Source organism: Haliotis asinina, chromosome 14 (genome assembly GCF_037392515.1).
Source record: "Haliotis asinina isolate JCU_RB_2024 chromosome 14, JCU_Hal_asi_v2, whole genome shotgun sequence".
Classification (NCBI taxonomy): domain Eukaryota; kingdom Metazoa; phylum Mollusca; class Gastropoda; order Lepetellida; family Haliotidae; genus Haliotis; species Haliotis asinina.
In genome coordinates, this window is record NC_090293.1 from 41,683,289 (window position 1) to 41,708,842 (window position 25,554).

At 39.3% G+C, this 25,554-nt stretch overlaps 2 protein-coding genes across 21 annotated transcripts in view; both read right to left on the reverse strand.

Annotated features, from left to right (window-relative positions):
- LOC137260992 (uncharacterized) overlaps window positions 1-25,554 on the reverse strand; it is a 105,049-nt gene that overhangs the window by 35,811 nt on the left and 43,684 nt on the right. For 16 of the 20 annotated variants that reach the window (XM_067798584.1, XM_067798596.1, XM_067798597.1 and 13 more), the window contains one exon: window positions 14,765-15,808. In XM_067798584.1, the coding sequence (XP_067654685.1) occupies window positions 14,765-15,808 (1,044 nt within the window). Of the gene's footprint in view, window positions 1-14,764; window positions 15,809-22,496; window positions 22,658-25,554 lie in introns of those variants that run through there. The other 4 variants (XM_067798599.1, XM_067798590.1, XM_067798600.1 and 1 more) reach the window with 3 other exon arrangements.
- LOC137260998 (uncharacterized) lies at window positions 1,405-8,434 on the reverse strand. The gene is made up of 2 exons (XM_067798605.1): window positions 8,364-8,434; window positions 1,405-5,124 (listed from the first exon to the last, which is right to left on the reverse strand). The coding sequence occupies exon 2, from the start codon at window positions 4,336-4,338 to the stop codon at window positions 1,483-1,485; it is 2,856 nt and encodes a 951-aa protein (XP_067654706.1). The 5' UTR covers window positions 4,339-5,124; window positions 8,364-8,434; the 3' UTR covers window positions 1,405-1,482.

Consider the following 25,554-nt stretch of genomic DNA (forward strand, 5'->3'; position numbering starts at 1 on the left):
TTATAATGATCTCATTCTGACATTACAACTTTCTCTATGGACTACTGCTATGTATATTTGTATTAAGAACCCAACACATTTAGTTAATATTGGTAAGATACAAGTATTATATTAATAGTAGTATACAACCATTGAACACTTGCTGAGGGATTACACAAAATACACACTAAGTACATATTGAAGGGTGGGACTAATCTGATGATTTGATAGCCATACTTACAGGAAATGTATGAGCAGATGTTGATGTTCACTACATTCTTACATGATATACAACATAATAGTTTTTGCTTTGTAAGAAAAAAATAAATTATTTTTTCACAAAAATCTTGTTTGATAATTCAGAATCTGTGAAAAAGGTTTTTAATCAATGGTGAAATCATAAATGTGAAAATCCACGTATGAACATTATTCCAAATGAAAATCACTTCTGATAATGTGCGAATAGAATTAACTCTTCTATCGAGGGATGAAAACAATGAAGTGAAATAGAATGTACCTATGACAAAAGAGTGTGACACAGAAATAAATACTGTTTATTGATGTAAATAATGACTATAAATGAATTGTGGTAGACAATACATTGTTTCATATAATATGCATCTGATCAACTATTACCCAGTTGCTTAGGAAGAGACATCCTGGCTTTGAGTCAGATGCAAAGTTTCACAGTCAAAGGGAGACAACTGAGTTTTACAGTGCCTTGGAAGAATGGAAACCAGAAGGAGATTTTGAAAACACTTGGCTGTGGTATTAAACTCAAAATCATTAGTTACACTATCTAACAATCACTATCTAAATGAATCTGTAAAACCAATCAGTTAATACAAAATACATTTTTCAGCTGATGGAAGCAAACAGAATATTTTTCAGAACTGGAACATCTGAACTGCCTTGAAATCTCCTAGAAAGCAATGGATAATAATATTCAGATGCATTACATACTATTACCCGTGTCGAGTGATAACTCTGTACAGTATCTGATTGGTTCAATCGCAGTGAAGTCGTTGAAGTATATTCTGGAGGATTTGGGCTCAAGGGAGAGAGAGAAATAAACGACCTGGATCTGTAGGTCACCTGGGAGTAACACTTAACCATTAATACAGTCCAAAGATTGCACATACAACATGCTTTGGAACTAACCTTCATCTAAGAAGCTACACCTGTCTACTACTATCGATGATGATGATGACGATGATGATGATTGGAAAGACTTTTGCCTGTATTTCCTCCTAAATTAAATTCTAGTCAAATCATATCACCTGAATATATTTATTCCTCATTTGATAACAATGAGTTTTAACACGTTTCTTCAGTTGTACTGTAACATTCAGAAAGACGTCTAAAAATGCCACTCGAAGCAATGTTTCCTCACTGTTAAAATTTAAGGGGGATACAGGTGGAATTCTTACCATTAAATCTATTTACAGATGAGATCCTAAAGTAACACAGGTTTTGAAAAATAATGCTGAAAACAAAACATATTTAAATATTTTTATCACAAGATTGTGGAAATACTAAAATTCCTTGCTTTGAACCGTGAGATAGAATTACCTTAGTCCTTGGGCTCTTTTCTTCCATTGACTGTTTCTCAAACAAGCTTTTTATTGCTTGGACCGACTTGCGGCGATTCCTGAGATCATTCAAGCTTGGGTCATGGAAATCTGATGAATTGTCCTGTACATGCGCTATAAGATTTGGCACTGACAATGAAAATTTAGAAATGTTTGTCTTCAAGTTTCTGTGGGAAACCTGTTTTGGTGTGACTGTTTGAGACCGATGCTCACTGGATCCAGCCAGTACACTATCATCACTAGCCTTCCTGCCAAAGCTGGCCACTCTCTCATGCACAGAAGTTTCCAGGTGAATATTATCCAAAGATGTCTCCTGGTTTGGATGAAAGTCTTTAGCATCACAGATTGTGTGGTCTCCCTGTTTGGCTGGAGTTGAGGAGGACAGGGCCACTGGAGTCTCTGTTCCAGAAGATAGTAGATCAAGTCTAACATCAGGGTCATATTTGAGTGCTTCCTTGTCCAAAAGTCGATCACTGATTGTGTTCTCCACTCCATTGCTTATCATGGAATCTAAATTTAGTTCTTTGTCCTCACTGTCTGTCTTTGGTTTTTCTCCATCTTCTGAGCACCTGCCATCAGAACCATCAGTTTCACATGGTTCTTCATGCAGCAAAGTCACATCCTTTCCTTCTGTCTTTGGTATTTCCCCATCATCTGGGCAACTGTCGGCATGTTGTTTATCAGTTTCCTTTCGTATTTCATGAATCACACCCTTTCCTTCTGCATCACCAGGGCAAGGTATGTGACCACCTTCAGTGTGCTGGGAGTTTCTGTCCCTGACGAACACTGGAGTCTTTCTGTCAGTTCTATCAGCATCAGCTGGAGCTTGTCCTGAGTTCATGTCATCATGGCCCGTGTGCTCCTCTCTGTCCCTAGGGAGATCTTTGTCTTCATCATCCTGTTGTTCAGTAATACTGACTGGTGTATCTGTCATGGACACAGTTTCAGCAACTGATTGTGATAATGTGTCATTTAGTGCACCAACACCTTCTTCAGTGGGTACTGTAGACACATCTGTGAAATCATACAAGTTGTCTACTACACTGACAGTGTTGCTACTATCTGGTATTGCATCTGAGTGAGGTATGACAGTTGTAGAAGGTTCTGGAATGTCGATGGATATTGATGTAGCAGTCTGTCTGATGACAAATGTAGTTGCACTGTCTACTATACGACTGGTTCTAGAAGAGACAGTTTCTTCATGATTGTCTAATACAGTCAGTCCTGATGTATTCTGGTGCATCACTTCAGCAGCTTCAGCTGGAAGCCCTTTGTCAGTATCCTTGCCCTGCTCTGTAACAACACCAGCATCCCCAACACTACATAACCGCATGTCCATGTCTGACTTATCCACATGTGTCTTAGTCTGGGTCACTATGCCACCTTCCATACTCTCATACTGACTGTGTGTGTTTTCAGAGGTATTATTGGTCTCCACTCTCTCGAAATGACTGGAATCTAGCTGTCTATGCTCCTGTACATCTGTCACAATACGATTGTCAAGTCTAGAAGCTGTTTCCTCATCTTCTATGGACTCATCAGATGCATGTATTATCCCATCATCCATGTCACTCTTGTGTGCAACCTCATCTTCTTCTACTCCACCGGGGACACAATCTGTAGCCACACTCTTCTGTGCAACACTGTCATATCCTACTCCATCAGTGGGACTCTCTACAACCGAGTCACTCTTGTGTGTAACCTCATCCTCTTCTGCTCTACCACTGGCACTCTCTATAACCAAGTCACTCTTCTGTGCAACACTTCCACAATCTATTCCACTGGTGGCACTTTCCACAATCAGGTCACTCTTGTATGCAACACTGCCGTCTTCACTGGTGACACTCTCTATAATCGAGCAATCCTTGTGGGCAACCTCATTGTCTTCTACTCCACTTGTGGAAACATCAGCAGCCACAACCAGCGAGTCATAGTGACTGGACTCACTCCTACTGGAGACACTGAGATCATCCTGAACATCATCCAAGAGACTCCAAGATACATCCTGCCCACTTGGACTGTCCATAACAATGGCAGAGTCCTTGGTCACATCAGTTTCATCGTCAGTCTTAATACTGTTGTTTGCCAAAGACACCTCAAGTGTTGATCCTAGGCCAGTGTCATCACGCTCCCCATCATCAGCTCTGCATAAACCTCCATGTGCATCAACTGTTACCACATTGCTCTCTTTCACAGAATCCTGTAACTTAGTAATTTCCCCTGAGTATATCTGACTGTCATTCCTCGAATCCTGCTCCAAATCTGTATCCACTACACCAGGATCCACACCCGGAGGGACAATTTGTTTCTCACTAACATCACTGTTTTCTGGTGATACAACCTTTATGTATTTGTATTCAGAATGTTCTTCATCATTTAAGCTTTTGTCGTGCTCTGAGACTACAATATGTTTCCTTTTTGCACTCTCACTGTTTTCTAACAGTGCTGTTTTCACGCTATTCTCTTCACTGTCACAAATCTGCCAGTCAACATCACTGACAACTTGTTTCTGTTCACCGTATCTGTCAGAGTCTTCACAAAAGCTGTCTTGTGACAGGGTCTTCTCTTCCGAGTCTCTGTCACTTGACGTCATGGGATCCTCAGCATTCCTCATGGTTTGGCCGAAGTCATCATCGTGACAACCCACCAGGACCACTGGTTTCATGTCCTCCTGCCACTGATGTTCAACCCGCCGGGCCACGCCAATCTCCACTGTCACCTTACATCTAGTATTCGCCATTTCAGATTTGCCATCAAGAGCAGGCATCTTCTGAATGTAAGCCAGGTAGACCAGGAGCTGGTGTATATCTCACTTGGTCAAATGTTGAACTATCACTGAATGTCTCATGTAGTATGTGTGTCACTATCAGCTGATGCTGGCCCTGGTTGGACTGGACTGACCAGCTAGTACATGCCTCGAAGGGAATGTCACCTTACATCACACTTATGTCATCTGCTTACAAACAGGGATATACACGCTCCACTTGTCATGGCCTCATCAGTGCAAACTTATGTCAGGTAATGAAATTGTAGACAAGTTTGGTCTATTAAATGAAAACAAAACGAAAGGTAGAACAATTTCTGGGGTATGTTGATGAACAGGATGTTCAGGACGAACACATATCAGACAAACTTCAGCTACTGGTCTCAAATGATATCCCATCACCTCTGCCAAGTCACTGTGATACAGACCCACAGAGGAATACTAATATTTTCCTGTATTCCTTGAATTTTTATTAATGCAAGTCTATTTCTGTTTGGCAGATGTCCATCACAGGATACCACAATTGGGCAGCAGGACACAGCTCTTTGCCAGCTATAGAATAGGTAGGTAGTTCTTCTCATTCGCCTCTTCTTCCTCTGCATGAAAAAGCTGACAGGAGTGGACAGGTCAATACAAACTTCATCAATAAGATCAGTGTGTACCTCCACACGGGAGAATGGTTCACAATGTATGTTGTGTCAGTAATGGTACAACTCCAATATGTATCTCACATCAATAAGTCCTCTTCATATAAACACTCCACATATTTCCCAGCTGTTCCAAGTCACCCTGCAATAGAATGGCCATTGTAGACAATTACAAGACATTAACGTACCCACCCTGAACTGTTGTTTACTGCCGCACAGTCTGTACAGCTAAGACTACATGTCGACCTAGATCCAGCTACCATCACTGTTTATTGGTGGGACATTAAGACCTTAGACCCTAAATAATACAGGTGAAAAGTTATTTACCTTCCATAATGTCCCCTAAACTGAAATTTACATTCAGTGTACAAGTAAGTTTATATACAGCAAATGTCAATCAATATAAGCAGTGAGAAATGTGACCTATATCGCATGGCAGACCTGAATTGAAAGTCACTTTCAATACAGAATTTGAATGAGAAAGAAAGCCTCCATCACCAGTTAGCAGAGGCTAAGTCTGTCCAACAAACTTCCCGGTCTATACACCAGAGGATATATAATAAATCCCAACCATACATGAAAGAAACTGGCTGTGACACCAGCTTGAAATCAACTGTCAGTTCAAACATGCACAGAGAAGATTAAGATCTCAGGGGCTAATGCTGAACTTCCTCATTAACGAAATATCTTCACTGATTGTTAGGTGTAGAATCCAAACTTGAACTTTCAACCAAGAAAGTCATTTTGTTTTATCTTCTCCATATACGGAACAACAAAATTTATGTAAAGTTATTCAGACTTGTACCTTTACATATTTTTAGTCAAATCAATATTTAAAAGCATGTCAAGAAATACTTCATTTCAGATTTACTGACAGGGAAATAGCTTCTCTAAATTCAAATCTATGCCTGAAATCTCCTTTTGTATAGGTATAACCTTGGTCGAATCACTCTATGTCTAAAATAACATTGATGAAGCATTCTATTTTGACTCACTTCCTCAACAAAACATTTTCACCAATTGTCAGCGACACATCCAAGTCACCAATAAACCTTGTACTCTGTATGTTGAAACAGCCCTGCTATCTTTATCAGTACAAAGTAGTAACAGATCTAAGCCATCCACTTCTTCATATCAACCCAGTCCCTTGTTGTCACTAGCATGTAGCTAAAGATCCATATCACCCTCATACCATCAGTGGTGTAACCAATCTACTTGTCAACAGACATGTACATATCAACTTCACTCTCACCAAAGGCGAAGGCTGTGAGCTAGCTGTGGGATGACACTATTTGTTTACTTTTTAACACTGTGCAAACGTTGTCTGTGAGGAGACAAAAATTTACAACCCATCAACAGCAGCATCAAACTAGCACTAACGTCAACAAAGTCAGAAACGTACAATGTCAATGTCAAATGACTTTTCTTGAAATGTGCTCCAAGAAATCAAACCATTATTTGAATACAACAAATTTAAGAAAATAGAAACATACTTCTGATCCCTGTTTAGATAAGACAGTGATGGCCTCAAAGAGACACACAAACAAAAACAAATGTAAATATTGTTATAAAATACTTTGACAGTAAACATACTCTTAATATTCAACAAGCCAGTCTGAACTTCAAATGTTAGAAACTTTCAAATCAAGAAAGCTGCAAAAGAAATAAGATACAACTACCTGACTACATGAAGGACAACCTTTTCAGTTCTTTGTTATGCCATCTGTTGGAATATTACACAGCAATACACAACATCCATCCTCTTCAAACTCTCCAAACCCATTACTGACGCATGTACTTTTATAAATAGCACCTGGACTCACTTAATAGGTACACAAAAAGATTAGTTCTGAATTCACACACTGATGGTTTATCCTCTTACTGAAGAAAAGCCTAAGTTCTTCACATCATATTACATCACATGATGTCCTGTCCAAGCTACAATCATATTACAAGGCAACACAATGAGTAATACCTTTCTTATCCTCTGACAGCAATGCCCCTAACAAACCACACATGATTGCAGGTATTGTCAATGCATGACCAGTGAAGCAAAACACTGCAGCTTGGCCCTTTGTTCAAACACAAATGCAGAAATATTTCTTGAGTGAGAAATGAAATTAAGCTTGGCTTTTGTAGATTCTCAAATTTCACAAGAGAATGGGGTTGGAATTTTGGAAATATCTCAGTCCATTAATAGGTCTATACTCTGCAATAGTCTTCTACATATCAGGAATGTCTGTCACCATGCTGGTTAGAGTTACCTCCCTTTGCTCCTTACTGAGTCACTGTGCTCTGGGGTAAATGTGTTTGCATTACTGTTCACCCATCCAGAACATGACCTTAAATAGCAATAACACACCAAGTAACCCTCTCAATGGGTTAGGAATGCATATATTCATTACTCATAAGGGTATTATCCTATTGGAGATAATAACTAGTTACTGAGGTTTTTAATACTACTACTACACAAAATGTAAATCTTTATCCCCAGGTAACACCTGTAAATTATGTTTTCTTAAATTATTACAGAAACAATTTTAATGCTTTATCTGAGAAATTCAAAACTAATGTTAGTCTCTTTGAAATGACAGAGTTTATTAGAAGTCACTGATATATATTTCACCTGTATACAATGGCATGATTAAATATTCACAAGTTTTGAGCACATTTAATAAAATTCACCTGATGATACAAAGGTGAACAGCTAACAGTAGCCAAGAAGATACCAAGAGTGGTGATACATGCCATACCAAGTGAGAGAAACTAATAAACATTTACTGAAATCTTTCAGGACGTCATGCTCCAAAACTCAAATTGTACTTTGAACCACAATATAACAAGTACCCTTTCATGTCACTGCTCATTGTCCAACATTGGCTAGATAGGACAGACTTCTTGTTAAACAGGCTTTCCTGAACACCATATATTGTCTCTTCTCAAATCCATTACCACACATTTGATTATATCCATGCTGGTCTTGTCACTGGTCCCTACTAGCTTTGCCATCACAAATTCTAGCTACAGACCATGGATGTGATGTAATCTCAAAACAGTGTGTTAAACTCATCACCTACTTAAATAAAAACATCATGGTTAGCTGCTCTGTCTCCAATCACACTCCAAACTGTTTGTCGCTTGTTGTTTTTATCGTCTGTTTGTTAAAGGATTTGGAAATGCTTGAAAAGCTTTCATACCATCCTGACTTTAGTTTATAACCCTGTTTTAAACTTTGTTCAAATACATTCATTTATTCAGCCTAAAATATTCCCATGTCGCAGTTCAGGTCAAAATACATTTCTAAAATTACATCTTAAAAGAATTTACACATGTAATTACCAGAAAAAAGATAGAACTGCTCTTAAGAAGTTCAATATTTACCTTTGTGCAACAGCACCACCTGAAAGGGGGTGTGGCAGTAGCTGCTATCAGTCACATGACAATTCTCTGACCACTCGACTGAAGGTGTTTAGCAAATGTTAAGCAATTGTAATCGCTTCTTATCAACATTATTATCAGTATATACATTGTACATTGTCCACAGGTCTCATTACATTCTACCATGACAGAAAGATACACCACAAAAATTGCACTCATGAACTACACAAAGTTATTTATCAGAATATATGCCACTTTGATCCTGATTAGTATCTGTTGGTTTGATTTCCAAAATGTCAATATTTCTCATATAGTTTTTGATGTGTTTATTGTATGCTATGTATTTAAAATCAATATTTCGGGAACAGATTTTATCTCAATAACCGGGTAACAATCACACTCTGAAAAGTCAAACAAAAATATATTACCAGAAAACTGTACAAAGACGAGGCATTTGACTCATGACAGACATCCAAGCTTTAGAAAGAAAAAAATATGATGATGATTAACCCTCTGATGGAGGAGACTGCAGAGTATCTCCTAGTCTAGACACTGTCTCCAACTACAGATGATTTCCTGAATAAATTGAAGCCAAAATCATCAGAATACAAATTCCAAATTAATCTGTGCAAACATGTCTGTTCTTTGCAAGGAGCCAATCAGGTAAGCCTTGGCAGTGTGTTCTTTGTTCCATTGTCTGAGTCTGCATTGTTCAGCCTAGCACAACCCTAGGACTGCCACTCTCAGGGGTAATAGAAAATGATCTAATGTATGATCTCTGTTTTCAATGCACTGTCATTAAGTTATTTTTTTTCTAGCAGGTCATCGTAACATTTTGAAGTAAAGCTTGGCTAATTATTTTGTAACAGAAAAGGAAGCAACTGAAAAAGAAATAATGATTCACATTTGCCAGTACAAGTAAAATACTGTGAATTATGAAACTATTGCAAAAACAGTGATCGGTCATTGTTTGCATCAATAAAGAGATTCATTTATAGTGGACACACCTCAGTATGTGTCAGGTAATATGAACAATGTTGCTCAGATTTAGAGTGTGTGACATTGTACTCTCATGGCTGGGAATGCTGCTCATGATATAAACCATTGGTTCAGTGACTCTCTCTATCTGCACACATGCCCTGACAACACTAAGCATTGGGAGTCATCCCTGACATGACTAAACACCTGCTGTGGTTAACAGCATGAGGACCAAGGACACTGTTGTCTCCCTTCAGGTACATGAAGACTATACATTGTTACATTAAATCAGCAATCTGTACTTCAGTTCAGCACACTGCCACTAAACAGATGTCTAGACATGAAATTTGGTCAACTTGATCTCCACAACTATCAGATTGATTCATTCTCCCCTTGGCTGCACTTCTTGCTTGGAAATTGTTCAAACTCCCGAAAAGGTCAATTGGTCTGGGTCCAACAAACAGGAAGCTCAACTGGCTGAAGGCTGAACTCACGGCAACAAACTAACAACAGTCATTCCAATAAGGTATCCATGCAGTACAACTGCACAAAAGTCTCACACATCAATGTAGACTTGTGATAGCTGTATTGCTTAGAACATTTCATATCATCACAAGTTCAGTAGCAGAAATTCACCATGCCCATTCATGAATGTTTGAAGGATTGATCATCCCATAAAGTGACTCTGGAACATTACGGTACTGTTCAGTGTCACCTTGTCCTGAGAGACTACAGCAGTTTGTGAAAGAACCCAACACACTACTGGGGACATCAATAGACATGGTGCTCCAAATTATTTATCCCCTTTCCTTCATTGGGTGTTCTGTGGTCGGCACACAACTGCAGGAGACTAACAGAGTCAGTGTGGTCAATCAATGGCCTTCAGTGATTGGAATCTCCTCATCAGCTACTTCTGTGCCGTGATCAAGGACCCTCATACTTGATCCATGGCTTGAGGAAGGAGTGAATGCTGACATGTCCAACAATCTAGGAGAATGGCAACATTCCATCCTTTCTGCAGCAATGTGGGGTTGGTGAACCAATGGTTGAGACCAAATGGATCTCATGACATAAAAACACAAACTGTCTAAGTTATCCATTGTAAATACTAGTTCCCCATCTGTCGGCAGTGGACCTACTCTTCCTATGATGCTCATGAAGTTAAAACTCTCTCATGTTATTTAAGCATATACTTTCACAATGAAGAAATTTATGGTTTATTTCAAAAATTCATAACTAACATGACAAGTGGCTGATACTCTGCCATCAAGCATCAATTCCACCCACTCAAGAGGACTACAGCATCAAGTATCAATCCACAGTTACAGAATACCAGATACCGCACTCCTACCCTAACGCAATCCCTAAATCTTACCCTAACCCTAAATCAAACCCTTACCCTAATGCAGACCCTAAACCTTACCCTAACCTTAACCAAACATAAACTTGCTTGCTTTCAAAAGTGTCTGGTATTCTTTACTCTTGCCATCAATCCACCCTGGGTAAATAACAACTGGAACACTTACTGACCTGGTCCACTGCTGATCCTACAGCTTGGCCACCATCTGCTTGTCAGAGTGAATCAATATACACCTGTCTATCAATCCAGCTTCAACTCTGGGGACTGGTCAGTGGGGGATGTACTAGGGTCACTAGAGGATACAGTGGTGAGAAGTAGCACACCGCTGGTCCTCCATCAGATTATGTGTTCAGCTTATAGTCCAAGATTCCCTGTTCAGTGTACAGTAACCACATACACTAACTTACAGCATTCACTGCTAAAGTGCTTGACAACAACATCTAGCGACAACTATGCTGTATTCTGTCATACTAAATTACCATGACAATCTAGGAATTTCTTGTCATGTCATCAAACTAAACAGTGACTCATTTCCAGCACAATGGCATCAGTAACACAGTACAGAGAGGAGGAAACAGCTCTTTAATGTTGAATCAATGCTATTATCATGCTCAAATATGATTGATATAGAAAAGCAATGCGATTGACATTCATCACTTGAGTGACAACTAAATCCACAATTGTCAACCTCAGCCTAATGTACTTTCACTGCCAGTCCCATCTTTGCCAGGCAACAACCCACACTTGGCCACGTAGTTTATCTCATGTTTACACAATGCCACATCCAAACAAAACCCTAATCCTATAAAAACTCAGGACAATAACTTCATGTGCCTACTGCTGGTGACTACTGGTGAATATAGAGATCTGGGAGTTCCCACAATGAAATGGTAATTATTGACTGTCGGGCAACACAATAAAATCTATAGCGGTACTGCCAGTTACTGCCCGATGTGCAGCTGGACATCAATAATGAAACAATGGAAAAATAACACCTTGATTCAGAAGTCACTAGCACCTGGGGAGATGAGGTAGGTCAAGGTCACAGGTCAGTACAACAAGTATATGTCACAGGTCTAACACTTATTATTCCAAGATGGCTCTATAGAACATAAATCAAACTGCCACAGTTTGTGCTAGCTTGTCACTATCAAGATGAAACTTATGTGAAATCTGCAGGAAATCCTTCTTCATTACATCTAACAACCAAACAGGGGTACATCAAATTTCAGGAGACCATCCATACCAATCACTTTCAAAGCTTCCATAAATGCACTGAGGGTCACTCGTTGGGGAATATAGGGTATTACTGAACTAATTAATTAATACCTGATGTGTCACACCAGTCTTTGTTGTAAAAGGTATTGTTATTTACTGCTGGGACTGGTTTACCATCTGAACACTGATACCAAAACATATTGGAGTGGATTTAGGAAATCTAGGTTCTCAAAGTGAACAAAAAACATGACAGAAACTGACCAAGGTTATCACATACATAGTCTGTAAAGAAGGTGATCCACATCCTGTACCATGCCTATCCACATTTATGCTATAAAATGTTGATGTACCACACATAGACAACACGTCAAGAAATTGTACAACCCTTAAATTAAACAACAAACATGATTGTAGAAACACCATACAGGGACATACGTATGGACTAGAGGACACTGGAACTGAACTCAAACCAATTTACAGGAACCAGTATCTCCAGAAGGCCTACCTGTAGAGAATCTCCACAGACACATTTTCAGTATATATATGGTAACATCTCCCCTTCATGTACCCCTCCCTGGGTTACATCAACAGATGTGACCATCTTAAGCCTTCACACTAGAATTCTCATTCTGTCTCTCACGCAATGGCCAAATGAGGTTTCAGTTGATCAGTTTAGTTCCGTGTAAGTGTTAGAGTACTTTTTCACCCAACAGGCAGTATTGGAGGAGCCAGCCAAAACCAACAAAGGCTGAATGTGTCAATATGAAGAGAATTGATCCCAAGGAATGTATTGCTGCCAGTAGCTGTTGCAACATGAAGCCATGATGCAGGTGTGCAGGGGGTGTGGGCAACAAGCTGTCCATGTCACTGACCCAAGTAACTATCTCCGAACCACTGGAGTCATTATTTCCACAATGAACATTGGCTGACTTGGTCTATGTCTGAAGAAGTGCCATAAAATCTTCATGTCAGTTTAACCAATATTTGAAACACTCCTTCATCATGTATTCAGTTGCACTCTTATCCCATAACAAATTGTTTGGAATTTAGACTTGAGGTGACTGATCTTTGTAGTAATCATTATGCTCCAAGAAACACAGTGAGAGTGAAACAATATAGTGCCCTAAGGTTTAACACTTAAATCATTGAATACTCTTAGTGGAACAACAGTGATTCCTTCTTTTTATATATTTCATATTTTGGAGAATTCTCTGGTTATTAAAGGTTTTCCTTTGTAATGAATAGCAAATAAATACCCATGATAATAACATCTTACTATCATAAGAAGTCTATCTTACTATCATCTTACTATCCATCTATCTGAAAATCCCTGTATCTGTCTAAGGCCATGAGGTGATACAAAAAATACATCACATGTACATGATACAATGTTATTAAACATGTTATTGATCTACAACTTGATGTACAACTTTATCATGCATTATTGATGCCTGCCTACTTCAATGTTCAGTGTTGTCCGAGTATTACGACCAGCGTCTACCGATACAATATTGATGAGCTACATGGCACTGGGTCATGTCACAATACTGACCAGGGCCCTCCTCTTGGTCACAGATCACATTCTTGAAAACACCAGACCAATTTAATCTGCCTGTTTATAAAAAATGCAACTGAATTTACAAATGTATTCACATTTTGGAAGCAGAGGATATAATTCTTTTCCAAAAATTCATTCTTTTTATATAAAAGATGGTAGTTTGCAAACTGCATTTATATTTCACAACAATTAATATTTTCCAGTTTTTTTCTTCCTGAATTCTGGTAACTGGGAAGATAAATATGTAGACCATGTAACGAAACTGATCTGGCATTTCCAGGACAGAACACATGTTTGAAAAGTGTTTACAGTAGAGTTGCAATACAACAATATCATTAATGATGTACACAAAGAATAGAGCAATATATACATGCTGGTTGCCATCTTTTAGCATACATGTAGCCTGTACGGCCAAACTAACTATAGCTTGTTAAAAAGTGTGTAATATTGAAAGAACCATATACATATACAACAGGTGAACTCATAAAATGTCTGAAATGGAACATTGTTAGAAGCAACATCACCATGAAAATCATCATCATCATCATCATCATCATCATCATCATCATCATCATCATCATCATTCCAATATAAAAAGAAGTACTTGTCCTTAAGTTTTAAACAGGAAACAGGTTAAACATACAGACAATTTCAATCAAGCAAAGGTATTGTATCATGGATCATGCTCCATTACACAGCATGCCTATTATAATCATAATGAGTTGCAACAGTATTACACTGATATCATTGGTAGAAACACAGACTAGTAATTTCACATTGACCATCAACACTAAGCATTCCATGCATGTGGCAGTTCAGCATTGACCGGATATTCCATGACCACTGGCCAAGGCTGACCGGTCCTGAGAATTCAACTTTAACTAAATCAGCCAAAAGCACTTTGTTCAGATCAAAACACAACCGTTACGTTTGTAGATCATTACCAAATCTTGGTACCGAGCACCAAGCTCTCCATCTATCATCAATACTGCAAGCTTCTCTATAACAGTTCTCTTGCTTAGATAGAAATCATACAAAATTTAGTTTGGTGCTCAAAATTACAACTTTCTTATTGACTGATAATCTTGGACTGAGTTTAACAAAGTATTGAACTTGTGATCCTGAGAATTTTGTAAAACTGAACTTGACTGAATTTGTTCTTTCACATCTGCTGCATTGATGATACATGGCATCTGAGAAGTGTAAACCTGTGCCTCTGCAGTTCAAAAACCATTGACAATAACTCAATAACAATAAGAAATGACATAGAAAACTTCATAGTAAACTTACCTCCTGTTTTGGTTCTGGCTCTGGGGTAGGTTCCCGAATTGGTTCTGGAGATGGTTTCCGAATTGGTTCTGGAGATGGTTCCCGAATTGGTTCTGGTGAAGGTTCCCGAATTGGTTCTGGTGAAGGTTCCCGAATTGGCTCCGGTGAAGGTTCCCGAACTGGTTCTGGGGTGGGTTCCCGGACTGGTTCTGGGGTGGGTTCCCGGACTGGTTCTGGAGAAGGTTGTCTGACAAGCTCTGGGGAAGGTTCTCTCATAATGTCTGGAGATGGTTCTCTCATGATATCAGGAGAAGAATCTCTGACTGGAGAGGGTTCCCTTGGTGCTTCTTCAGTATATGATTCCTCTGGCACAATCACATCTGAAACAATTTGTGTATTTTCATAATCATCAATTAAATTATCCACTTGGTCACTTGGACGATTCATCTCCTCATATGCTTGGTCATCTTGTACATTCTGCTCATCCGAAATGATCTCCGTTGATTCGAACTCACCAATCAGTTCCCCTGAAGGTTCATTCACAATGAACTCTTCCTGTTTTGAAGTACTGTTGGAGACATCAATGTAGTGTTGCTCGCTTGTCGTGCTGGTTTCCATGAGGAAATCCTGTCCATCAATGTTTTGAGTTGTGGCAGTTCCAGTGACCTGCTCATCAAATCCACTATTTCCATTGGACATGAGGTCATACAGGGGATTTGAACTTGCTGATTCTGATGTGGTGATGGTAGTTTCCACTTGTAGGTCACCATTATTTGAGAATTCGTACAGAGGGTTAGAGGGAGCACATTCTTCATCAGCGTTTTCAAACTGCTGACTGGAAGACTTCACCACCGTTGTTTCTGTGGTTTGATTCTCTAACTCATACAGTGGGTTTGACGCAGGTTCCTCGGTGGTTAAGTCATACAGGGGGTTTGACGAGGACATGTTTTGTGAAGAATCTGCTATTTCTGTGGAAGATTCTAGGGCTGTGTCGTTAGAGGTACTCACTTCAAAAGACAGCTCAAAAGGCTCAGATGTACCATTCTGTTTGGTTCCGTTTGAAATCTGAAATCAAAAGAACATTTTACAGATCACAAAAATGTTTAGTTTCTTTAAACATTATGACAGGTCAGAAACGTTTTCAGACTGTTCAGAATGAGCAGTACCAGTCTACTTGCCCTGCACAACGTGAGGACAATTCAGAATGTGAGAGGCCTACTTGTCTGTTTCCTGGGGAACAGTCTGGCTGGATGTATTATCAGATACTTTTACTACAATAAACTATCCAGAACACAACAAATGAATGACCTTGATGACCTGCTACAGTTTTATGTAATAATCAACAGCCTAGAGTCAATATCAATCCACTACTCAATATACAATCCAAACTAAACCACTCCCTTGTTGTTTTTACACCAAACAGCACCATCTATAGCATCAATATCACTGTTCAAGAAATGACTCTGTTATGGCACCATAGTTCATAGGACATTCTTCTAGAATGTAAAGCTCTGTGTTCGTTGCTTTTTCAAATGTTACTTGTACCTATGATATGGAATAAGGTGGTATATAGTATCATGGCAAATAAATCCTCTCCCCTACATAAAGATCAATGTACACACGATGTTATGGAAATCTTTTCTGGAATATTTTTCCTCAAAGTTAAATTAAAGACCATTAAGCATCACAGATGTCTCCAAGGTTCAAAACCATCTTCAGTAACCCATGCTTGTTATAAGAAATGACTAGCAAGATTGGGTGGTCAGGCTCGCTGACTTGGTTCACACATGTCTTCATATCCCAATTGTGTAGATCAGTGCTCATGTTGTTGACCACCGGATTGTGTGGTTATTTACAGACCATCGCTATACAGCTGGAATATTACTGGATACAGCATAAAACAAAACTCACTCACTCATAGTTATCTCCCTTGTTCCTGTCATTGATCTCGGGTGAGTGGGTGGAGTGGGGAGGGGTGGGTGGTGCTTGCATGCGCATTTGTGCACTTGTGTACAAACGTAAAATTTACATGAGGACATGAATTTGGGGGGGGTCCTTTAAATTTGAACTTGGGTCACTGTGACATGTGTTGATCTAGAACATGTTATCCCCCTACGGGGAAGTATGAAGTTTTGAATAAGGTTACACATGGCATGGACCCAGTCTGGTCATCTACAGTGAGACAATGCTCGTTCACACTGAGGTGCCGTGCGGATATGGAATTTCGTCTATTCACTGGCATGATTGGGAACATCATGCAATATCATCTCGCCTCATATTTGTGTTGATGAATCATAACCTAGATATGTATTAGACAGTTTAATGTTTCTGTGAACAGTAGAACCTGCTGTCGTGTAAAGGAGCTATGATTATTCCACTTGATACTCAACAGAAAACCTCCAACAGAAATGTATTGAATTCATGGTAAATGTTGCAAAGCTGGTTTGAATAAATTCATTTCTCATCAAAATATTTTAAGAATATTTTCTATTCCTAATATTCCAGCACAGAAGTGAATAGTTAGAAATGAAGTTGGGTATATTTCTGTCTATTTTGTAACTACATGTAACTGCTGTTTATGATGCCGTCAATACTTTGCAGAATCAATATCTGAACGTAACTGAGTGTGGGTCAGACAAACCAATGATTTATAGCATCGTCATCATTTAACCTCTGAATCTTAATTACTTACCTGTTACAAGAAACACAGGTTACATCACCTGCTGCAGCATCAGGGCACCAGGGGCACAATACAAAACCATCACTATCATGTTCAACCTCAACCTTAGTATTCCTCATACAAAAGTAAGAATTCTTGAAAAAATCTCACAAGCCACATTACCATTAATGCATGACATGATATAATCAGTAGTCCTACAAATACCCTTGAAACAGATCAGACATTCACTAAGAGTCCATCTTTGACCAACATTACTCAGATGTCATGAATGAACTCAATATGAATACCCCAATCCTCCAACCATTCAAGCTGTTCAGTGGAAACCTCACCCAGGAAATGTGTCTATTGCTAAGAAACATCCTACTTGAGAACCCTCTTTATCCCTGCTGTCTGTTGATGAAAAACATACTTCCTAATGTTGAGTGTTTTCATGTCCACTGAACTCTGAAAGTTATCTGTGAATCCACACACACTGATAAAGATCTGATGTTAGACATCAGCCAACACACACAAAGTACATTCATCTACAGCACCCCAAAGCCTTCACTGTATTCTGTATACCAGTACATACAGCCTAGGTGGACAACACGGTGGAGTGAAGCTTAACACTTACAAGCACAGTTTCAGTACGCTCTTAGTCCCTGAATATGTGCAATTTTGATAGTAACAAACAAACCAATTTACATTCAAAAGGAGCCTCTTGTGACATGGGAGATTTAGAACCTGATGAAATAGACTTGCTTCATTTAGGGCTTGAACATAGTAGAGAGGGCTAGGCAGTGGGGACAGTAATGTGGTTCAGGGACTGTGAGACAGACTAGCTCCACCTCCACTACCTATTCTATGTATTCCCTGAGACCTGCCCTCCTCACTCTTACCCAGTTAACAGTCGGCCTCTGCATCACGGTATATCAAGCTGTTCATTATTAGCCATCTACAGATCAGTAAACAGTAAACATGGAGCTCTCCCTCTGGTCTCTCCTCTTGTAGTCCCTGAGGCCCCCGCCCCACCCTTTTCTCCCATGCCACTGTCCCCCATCCACCTACCTATGCCAGTTCAGACAGGGTGCTTGCTGTTCCACCTTCTCTACCCTTGCCACTGTCCCCATCCACCTATCTATACCAGTGTCAGACAGGGAGCTTGCTGTTCCACCTTCTCTACTGTCCTCATCCACCTACCTACGCCAGTGTCAGACAGGGAGAATACTGTTCCACCTTATAAGATGGTGGCAATATTCCTCCATAAGTATACTTACATCATGGTACAAACAACCCTTTGAAACCAGGCCAAAAGGCATATTAATTAAAACCATTGTGAACACTTACCATGTCAGATTCCAGCCAAATTGGGCAAGTGTATTTTGATTAATGTTTGACCTAGCCAGCATATATTGTGCTACTTTATTACTGCCCAAACTATTTGCCTACATTACATCCACAACTGTTATTGAGATGACAGACCGGTGAGGTAGCCTAGTGGTCAAAGCAATCACTTGTCACACTAAAAACCTGGGTTCAATTCGCCACATGGGTACAATGTGTGAAGCCCAGTTCTGGTGTGCACTGACGTGATACTGCTGGATTAAGCAGCATAAAACCTAACTCACTCACTATTCAGATGTATGTAGTGAGTGTGATTTACAAAAGGCATTAACTGGCACATGAAAAACTGAGAGCTTATTGCTGTAATCAATGACTGAATTGAAAGATACATGTTAACGACTTATGTTTGCATGGAGAAACATGATTCTGCATAATTCTATTGATCACATTTTTTCTGAGCTTGTCCTCGCTATGAGACAGTTTGCAGGTGAATGTGTGAGTATGTGCCATGTGACAGTTTAGAGATGTCACGAGTGACTTTTTTGGGTGCACGTGTGTACCATGTGACAACATATCCTACAAAACATAACTACGTGCTGAATGTTGTTCATAGGCTGGATTTATAACATTTTCATTAACTAACAGTTAAATCCAGTGTTCGTCCTGGCTGTGTAAATCCAGCCCAACCTGTGCAGACTACATTGATTCACTGTTCAAGGTGAAGCTATACATCCACACACACGATAAGGTCATACCCTGCAGAAAGCTGAACCACAACATGGAACCTAAAAAAGCTTCACACGTCTATTAATACACGTTCTAATACAGTTCAAGAGCTTCTAAATCCAGACTGAAGCTGAACGCCAGCCATGTTACCGTGCCCTGTCTATTCTCTGTAATGGAGGGCTTTGGCACACTGTCAGTATTTTAAGGGAGCCTTGTTTGGCAGACCAACCCTACTGTACACACCAGTACTGCAGGATATCTGGGAATATTTAAACTGGTGAATTGACTACACGTCCTTTTGTGTCTGTCAGTCACCAAAAACATGTGTTATCTTTGCCCCTGACCCTGGCGTGGCAGTCACACTCTGTGACAGGTGGGTTTGGGGGGAGGTGTCTGTTTAAAACAAATATACCTGGGAACCAGTCACACTGCTTCACTGTTATGAAATGTACATATCCCTGCAAGGTCAAAATGTACATGTGTTGATTTCAGCTGTCACAATCTTGTGTCAACTGGTAGGCACATGTTGCAGATGGAACACCACACCATGCCCTTAGACTCAGACCTGTCATCTATCAAAAATGGTACAATCTAACTGTCATCACTCACTGGACCAAAGGTTATACTGCAAAACCAGTAGATAAAACGTGTGTATACTAACAAAGCGAAAATGGATCAGACCAAGGATTAAAGAAACGAAGTTTGAATTCCATGGATCAAAAGTTGTCTGCTTACTTCAGTCTCTACCTCTTCTTGTGACATGAACCATGTACACATCTAAATCATACATCAACCTCTAGTGTCTGGATTTTTACAGAAACAAATAAAACCCTTTTAAATAGAAAAGTAGCCCCAGTGAGATGGGAAATTCAGAACCTGGGGGGATCTAGACTTGCTTTAATTAGAGCTGCAGCATTGAAGGGAGGGCTAGGCAGTAAGGAAAATAATGTGGTTTAGAGACAGTGAGACACACTACATTGCAGGAAGGGCTAGGCAGCAGGGAAAATAATGTGGTTTAGAGAAAGTGAGACACACTACATTGCTGGGACGGCTAGGCATCAGGGAAATAATGTGGTTTAGAGACTGTGAGATAAATATAGACTGTAGAAAAGGTAAACCATCCTCCTTATCTTGGACATTGCACCTAATGTCAATCACTGGCTTGTCTGGCCTAGACCAGATTACTTAGAGACTGCCCTCGAATAGCAGGAATATGTAGCAGAAAAACATCATGCCTTTTACTAACATTCAGTCCACACTGCAACTTTTCCATCACCTGTCTCAGCTCTGACTGTCAGCATCATATGCAACCACATCTGAGGTACAATATTACTATATACAATAAGAACTAGGGTTCTGAGGGAGCAGCTACAGATAAATGTTGTTAGGAAGAAGGTCTCTGATGATGGTGCTTAGTCCTCAGTGGTTAACAACACTCTCTCATATCTTGTCATACATATTCGGATGCAGTTATGACATTCCTGATTTTAATCTCTTTGCTCCAAAACTAAACCCTCACTATCACAGAAAAACTGAGCATACTTTGTAAAATCATAAACCGGGTAATGTAAAACTTTATCATCTGTCCTATACACCAGGGGCCCGTTTCACAAAACTCTCGTAAGCCTAAGGTCTCGTAACTTTTCTCGTAGCAATGGCACCTCCTATACTGAAACATAGAAAGCAGGAATGCTACGAGGAAAGTTACGAGATCTTAGGCTTACGAGAGTTTTGTGAAACGGGCCCCTGGAGCTGGGTAACATAAATGATGGTATGTCATATAAACAACTTCAAACAAGTCCTGGGTGATAACTAACTACATGAATTTGTACAGTGCATTGTCTCTTCTCTAAGTATGCATTTTTTTAACATAGTTTAGAGAATATTGTAACTGTTTTACATAGAATGTTCTCGCAATGAAATTCTTCTATCTTGTACATTATATATTGTGTAATGTATATGATATATTGTATGCTGTATCTGTCTTTAATGCCTAGCCAAGCAGCAGTAACAAAAACACACTTGTTTATCACTTCACAGTCCTTGAGCTACAACATGTAGGAAGGGAGGACTTTGTCTAACCGACCAGGAAGAAAATTATCCTGGAACGTTCACTGACAAGGTCACTCACACAGCAACTACAATACATGACATTTTACTTATACTGACTCCCACGACAGCAGTAAAATTAGCCAGCCTGACTCCTGCAAGTGTCTAGTGCAGAGATGAATCCCTCATAAAAGCCCATGTACCCCCTAGTGTTCCCATTTAGAAGATGCTATCAGACTGAACAAATGATATCAGACTGGACCGATGATATTAGACTGGACCGATGATATCAAACTGGACCGATGACTGATGACAGTAAACTGGAAATATGAGACTGTATCGCTGACCAATGATATCAGACTGGGCTGATGACAGCAAACTGGACCAATTACAGATAGTGGGAGTGAAAACAACAACTGTATCTGGCCTTTAGAAACAACAATTCAATCACTGTTAAAATGTCAACCCAGCTTCTGTTCATTATGACATTTCCCACAAACCACAGCCTTGATAGACTTGTGGTCAAATGTTACACGAGTCCCAAGAGGTTGGTTTCACTAACATCAGCTCAGACAACAACACATCTACATTATAGTGTGCTAAAGTGGAACAAACAGAAATTTGATCTACACAAACAATTTCACAAACTTGTGTAAACTAGTTTCATGCTCAGACCTTCCAGCAAGGTCTTGTTTTGGTCTGTGAGAACACTTGTACATGCATTGACCCACTTTCTCTGATACTCCTAGAAACAGATTACCATCTCCAAGTTTTGCCACAAACCATCACTAAGATTGTCAGTATGTGTGGAACAAAAGACCAGAGTTCTATGAATTGATTTTGATTTGTCTCTAAAGTTAATTCAACCTGGCAACATGTTGGAGAGTATGTACTTTGCAAATTTCTCCTTTCACAAAAATGATGTTGAGCAAAATATACATGAGTTAACTGAAACATGAATGAAATGACACTTACAATGAGGTTGCTCCTCTGTTTACTCCTGTGTCAGCTGATTACTGCTCCACAAGTAATCCACAAGTGTTGCATGGACAGTGAGCATAGGATAAGGTCTTGTATCTCCTGGCCACACCTCCTATCTACCACCCTACACAAGAACAGGCTTCCGTTTCAACCACATCCCCCAAACTTACGACCTCCTCATTATAAGGCCTCTCACTGTTCACCGCACCCAAATTGTTGTCATTCAAGTATAGGTTATGTCATGTGTTGCACTGTCATTAACACCAGCTCACATTCATCTCAAGTGCAATTTACAGGTATTAAATGATCCTGCACAGGGGTGAAACCACCTCTTTATAACACTGACAGAAGGAATCCTGTCTCTGTTTCTGATTCAGTGCACCTAAAGTATTTCTTCCGTGAAGCGTGTAGGTCAAATTGTTAGTACTTGTTAAAGAGGGTCCCCCTCATCTCAAATCCTTTGTACCTATAAACCTCATTGGAATTTGTTATTTTGACAGCCAGCAGAAATTGTTTGGTCAGAAGTTGAACCAGACTTCTCAACTCTGACACTGGGAAATATGTGTTGCCCAAATTCCATGTTATCGCTGCCTGTATGAGATGGGAAACTGCAGATGAAGGACTGCACTTAAATTCACATTCCAGAAATGTATCAAATTTCAGAAATAATCCGAGGTGCAGACCACTAGTAAATACACAGGGACCATTATCACCAGCTGAAAATAACTAAAAGCGCACTTTCTACTTTCAAGAACAAACAACATGCTCATATGAAAACCTACAATTATTAACAGATAATTTGTCAGTCAAAGGATGTTTTTATTACATAAACATCTCTGAAAGATTTGGCATAGTTCATATTTGTAAGAAATATTTCACAACATCTGATATATTGTAATACTGTGGTGTTGCTGCATTGGCCAGCCAACCATGTGCGGCAACATGCAGCAAGTGGTCTCTGTTACGTGTAAATGTCAAGTGTTAGGAACTTGATATCACTATAGTGATCCCTAGCTGTTTTCACATAGACCCAGCCCACAAACAAAAGACTTCAGTCAGCAACATTGCTGCAGATCAAACCATACTGCTATCTTCTCTGGCGTGTAATAGATCAAATCCATTGATGTGGTGACTATAAACATGCTGCAGTTGATCTATCTTATTATGTTGTAAATGTACTGAGAAAAAAATCAACCATTTGCCTTGATGAAAACACAGAAAAAACAGCCAGAATCAGTTAACATAAAAAAATGTTTCAATATAATTTTTACATGTATGAACAAATCATTCACATTACACAGGCAAACAAGTTTGTGTTTGATAATATTCAGTCAAATGGAAATGGTTAAACTGTATCACTGTCACTGTTGTAATCAATATGTCATAGCTATTGACACGAGTCAAATTCATGCTAATTTCATATTTTTGTTAAACTGACCATAAAAATTCAATAACTTACACTTGTTCCACATTGATCTGTGTTTTTTCAGTGATGAAAAATGCTATTGACATCTAAATTGAATAACTGTTACATGGTTGTATACAGAGCAGGACATATTATCTACTATGAGTCCTGATAGGTAATTGTATACTGGTGGTATAATATCATCCTGTGTATTATGAATATACACGCATCTACACACCCCTGTGTTGTTGAAAACTGATACACTGTGAGCTGACATAATCAACTTTATAACTTAAGTATACACCCTTGCTCAATGGCTGTTCTGAATGCTAAGCACATGGATGTATAATAATTCTATCTTTCAAAGAGGCAAGTCCACATAAGCAGACTGAAAGATGCTAATCTGGTAATTATATTTTTTTTAGAAAATTCAATTAAATAATAGGACACATGTATTCTCATTACTCTTGATGCACGCTCAAAGTGCAGGTACAGAGAAAGAGTTAATGGTTGGTCTTGAGACATCTGAAAGATAATTAATTGGCACCTTAGAGACCTGTGCAAGGCTACTAAACACAATCAAGAAGGTGACAGAAGGTGAGGTGGAAGGTGTGATCAGTCTTAAAACTTGAAGTCTTGGTAGATATACAACATATGAACAGGTCCATGTTGTACCACATACTTGTGTTGTAATACATTCATGGGTTTATTGTCATCATGACAGAATGAGTCACACATCTCAGTCCCCATCTAATGCCTACAGAATTCTGCATTCAGCCACCCTGACAAGTCACAGACACAACAATACCAGTGGTTGCTGATTACAGGTTGGCTGAACTCTGTACAACAGATAAGTACTTACATACACCAGGAGACCGTGAGTGACCCAAAATATAACCCTGAGGGGACGTTTATTTCAGGGTGAAATCACATGGACATCCATTCATCTACCCGTATTTCCGGTACAGGGTATCTGCCTCAATAGCTTTCCCTGTCTGCACACACTAGGTATTGACGAGATAGTGATTATCTGTTGTTGAGTGAAATTAGCAACGGGAACGTCAGGTTGCAATGAACATACCTGTTTTAACCTGTCTACTGAATACAGATAGGCTTCTATCAGCCTAACCAGAACAGCCTCATACAAGCCTCTACCTACTCCATGTACAAAGGGGCGTCTTATTCACAGCATCAAAGCGATGATTCACGTGTTGTGTTAGAGCATGCCTGTCAACTATGGTTAAAGCATGTGGGTCAGCCACGATACAGTACCAACAGTGCTTGTCTGAAACTAATCCTACATCAGTAAATAAAACGTAAAACATACAACTACTATCAATAAAAGTAAAGTTAGCAGACAAAACACTGTTTATATATGGTGACATTTTGTAGTTACACACAATGTCACAAAAAATATTCAAGGATAAAATAACGCAATACATAATCAAGAACAAAGTGAAATAAATGAAAATATTCTAACCCCAAAATATCTATTCATTTCCGCCAACCTGGGGACGACTTACAGAGTAATTAATGAAAATACTTCACCTTGATACTTCTTCAGCTAACCTTTGACCCAAATCACATACATCAAAACACTTAAAGTAATCATCAATCAATCTCACCTGTCTCAACACGAAACACCTG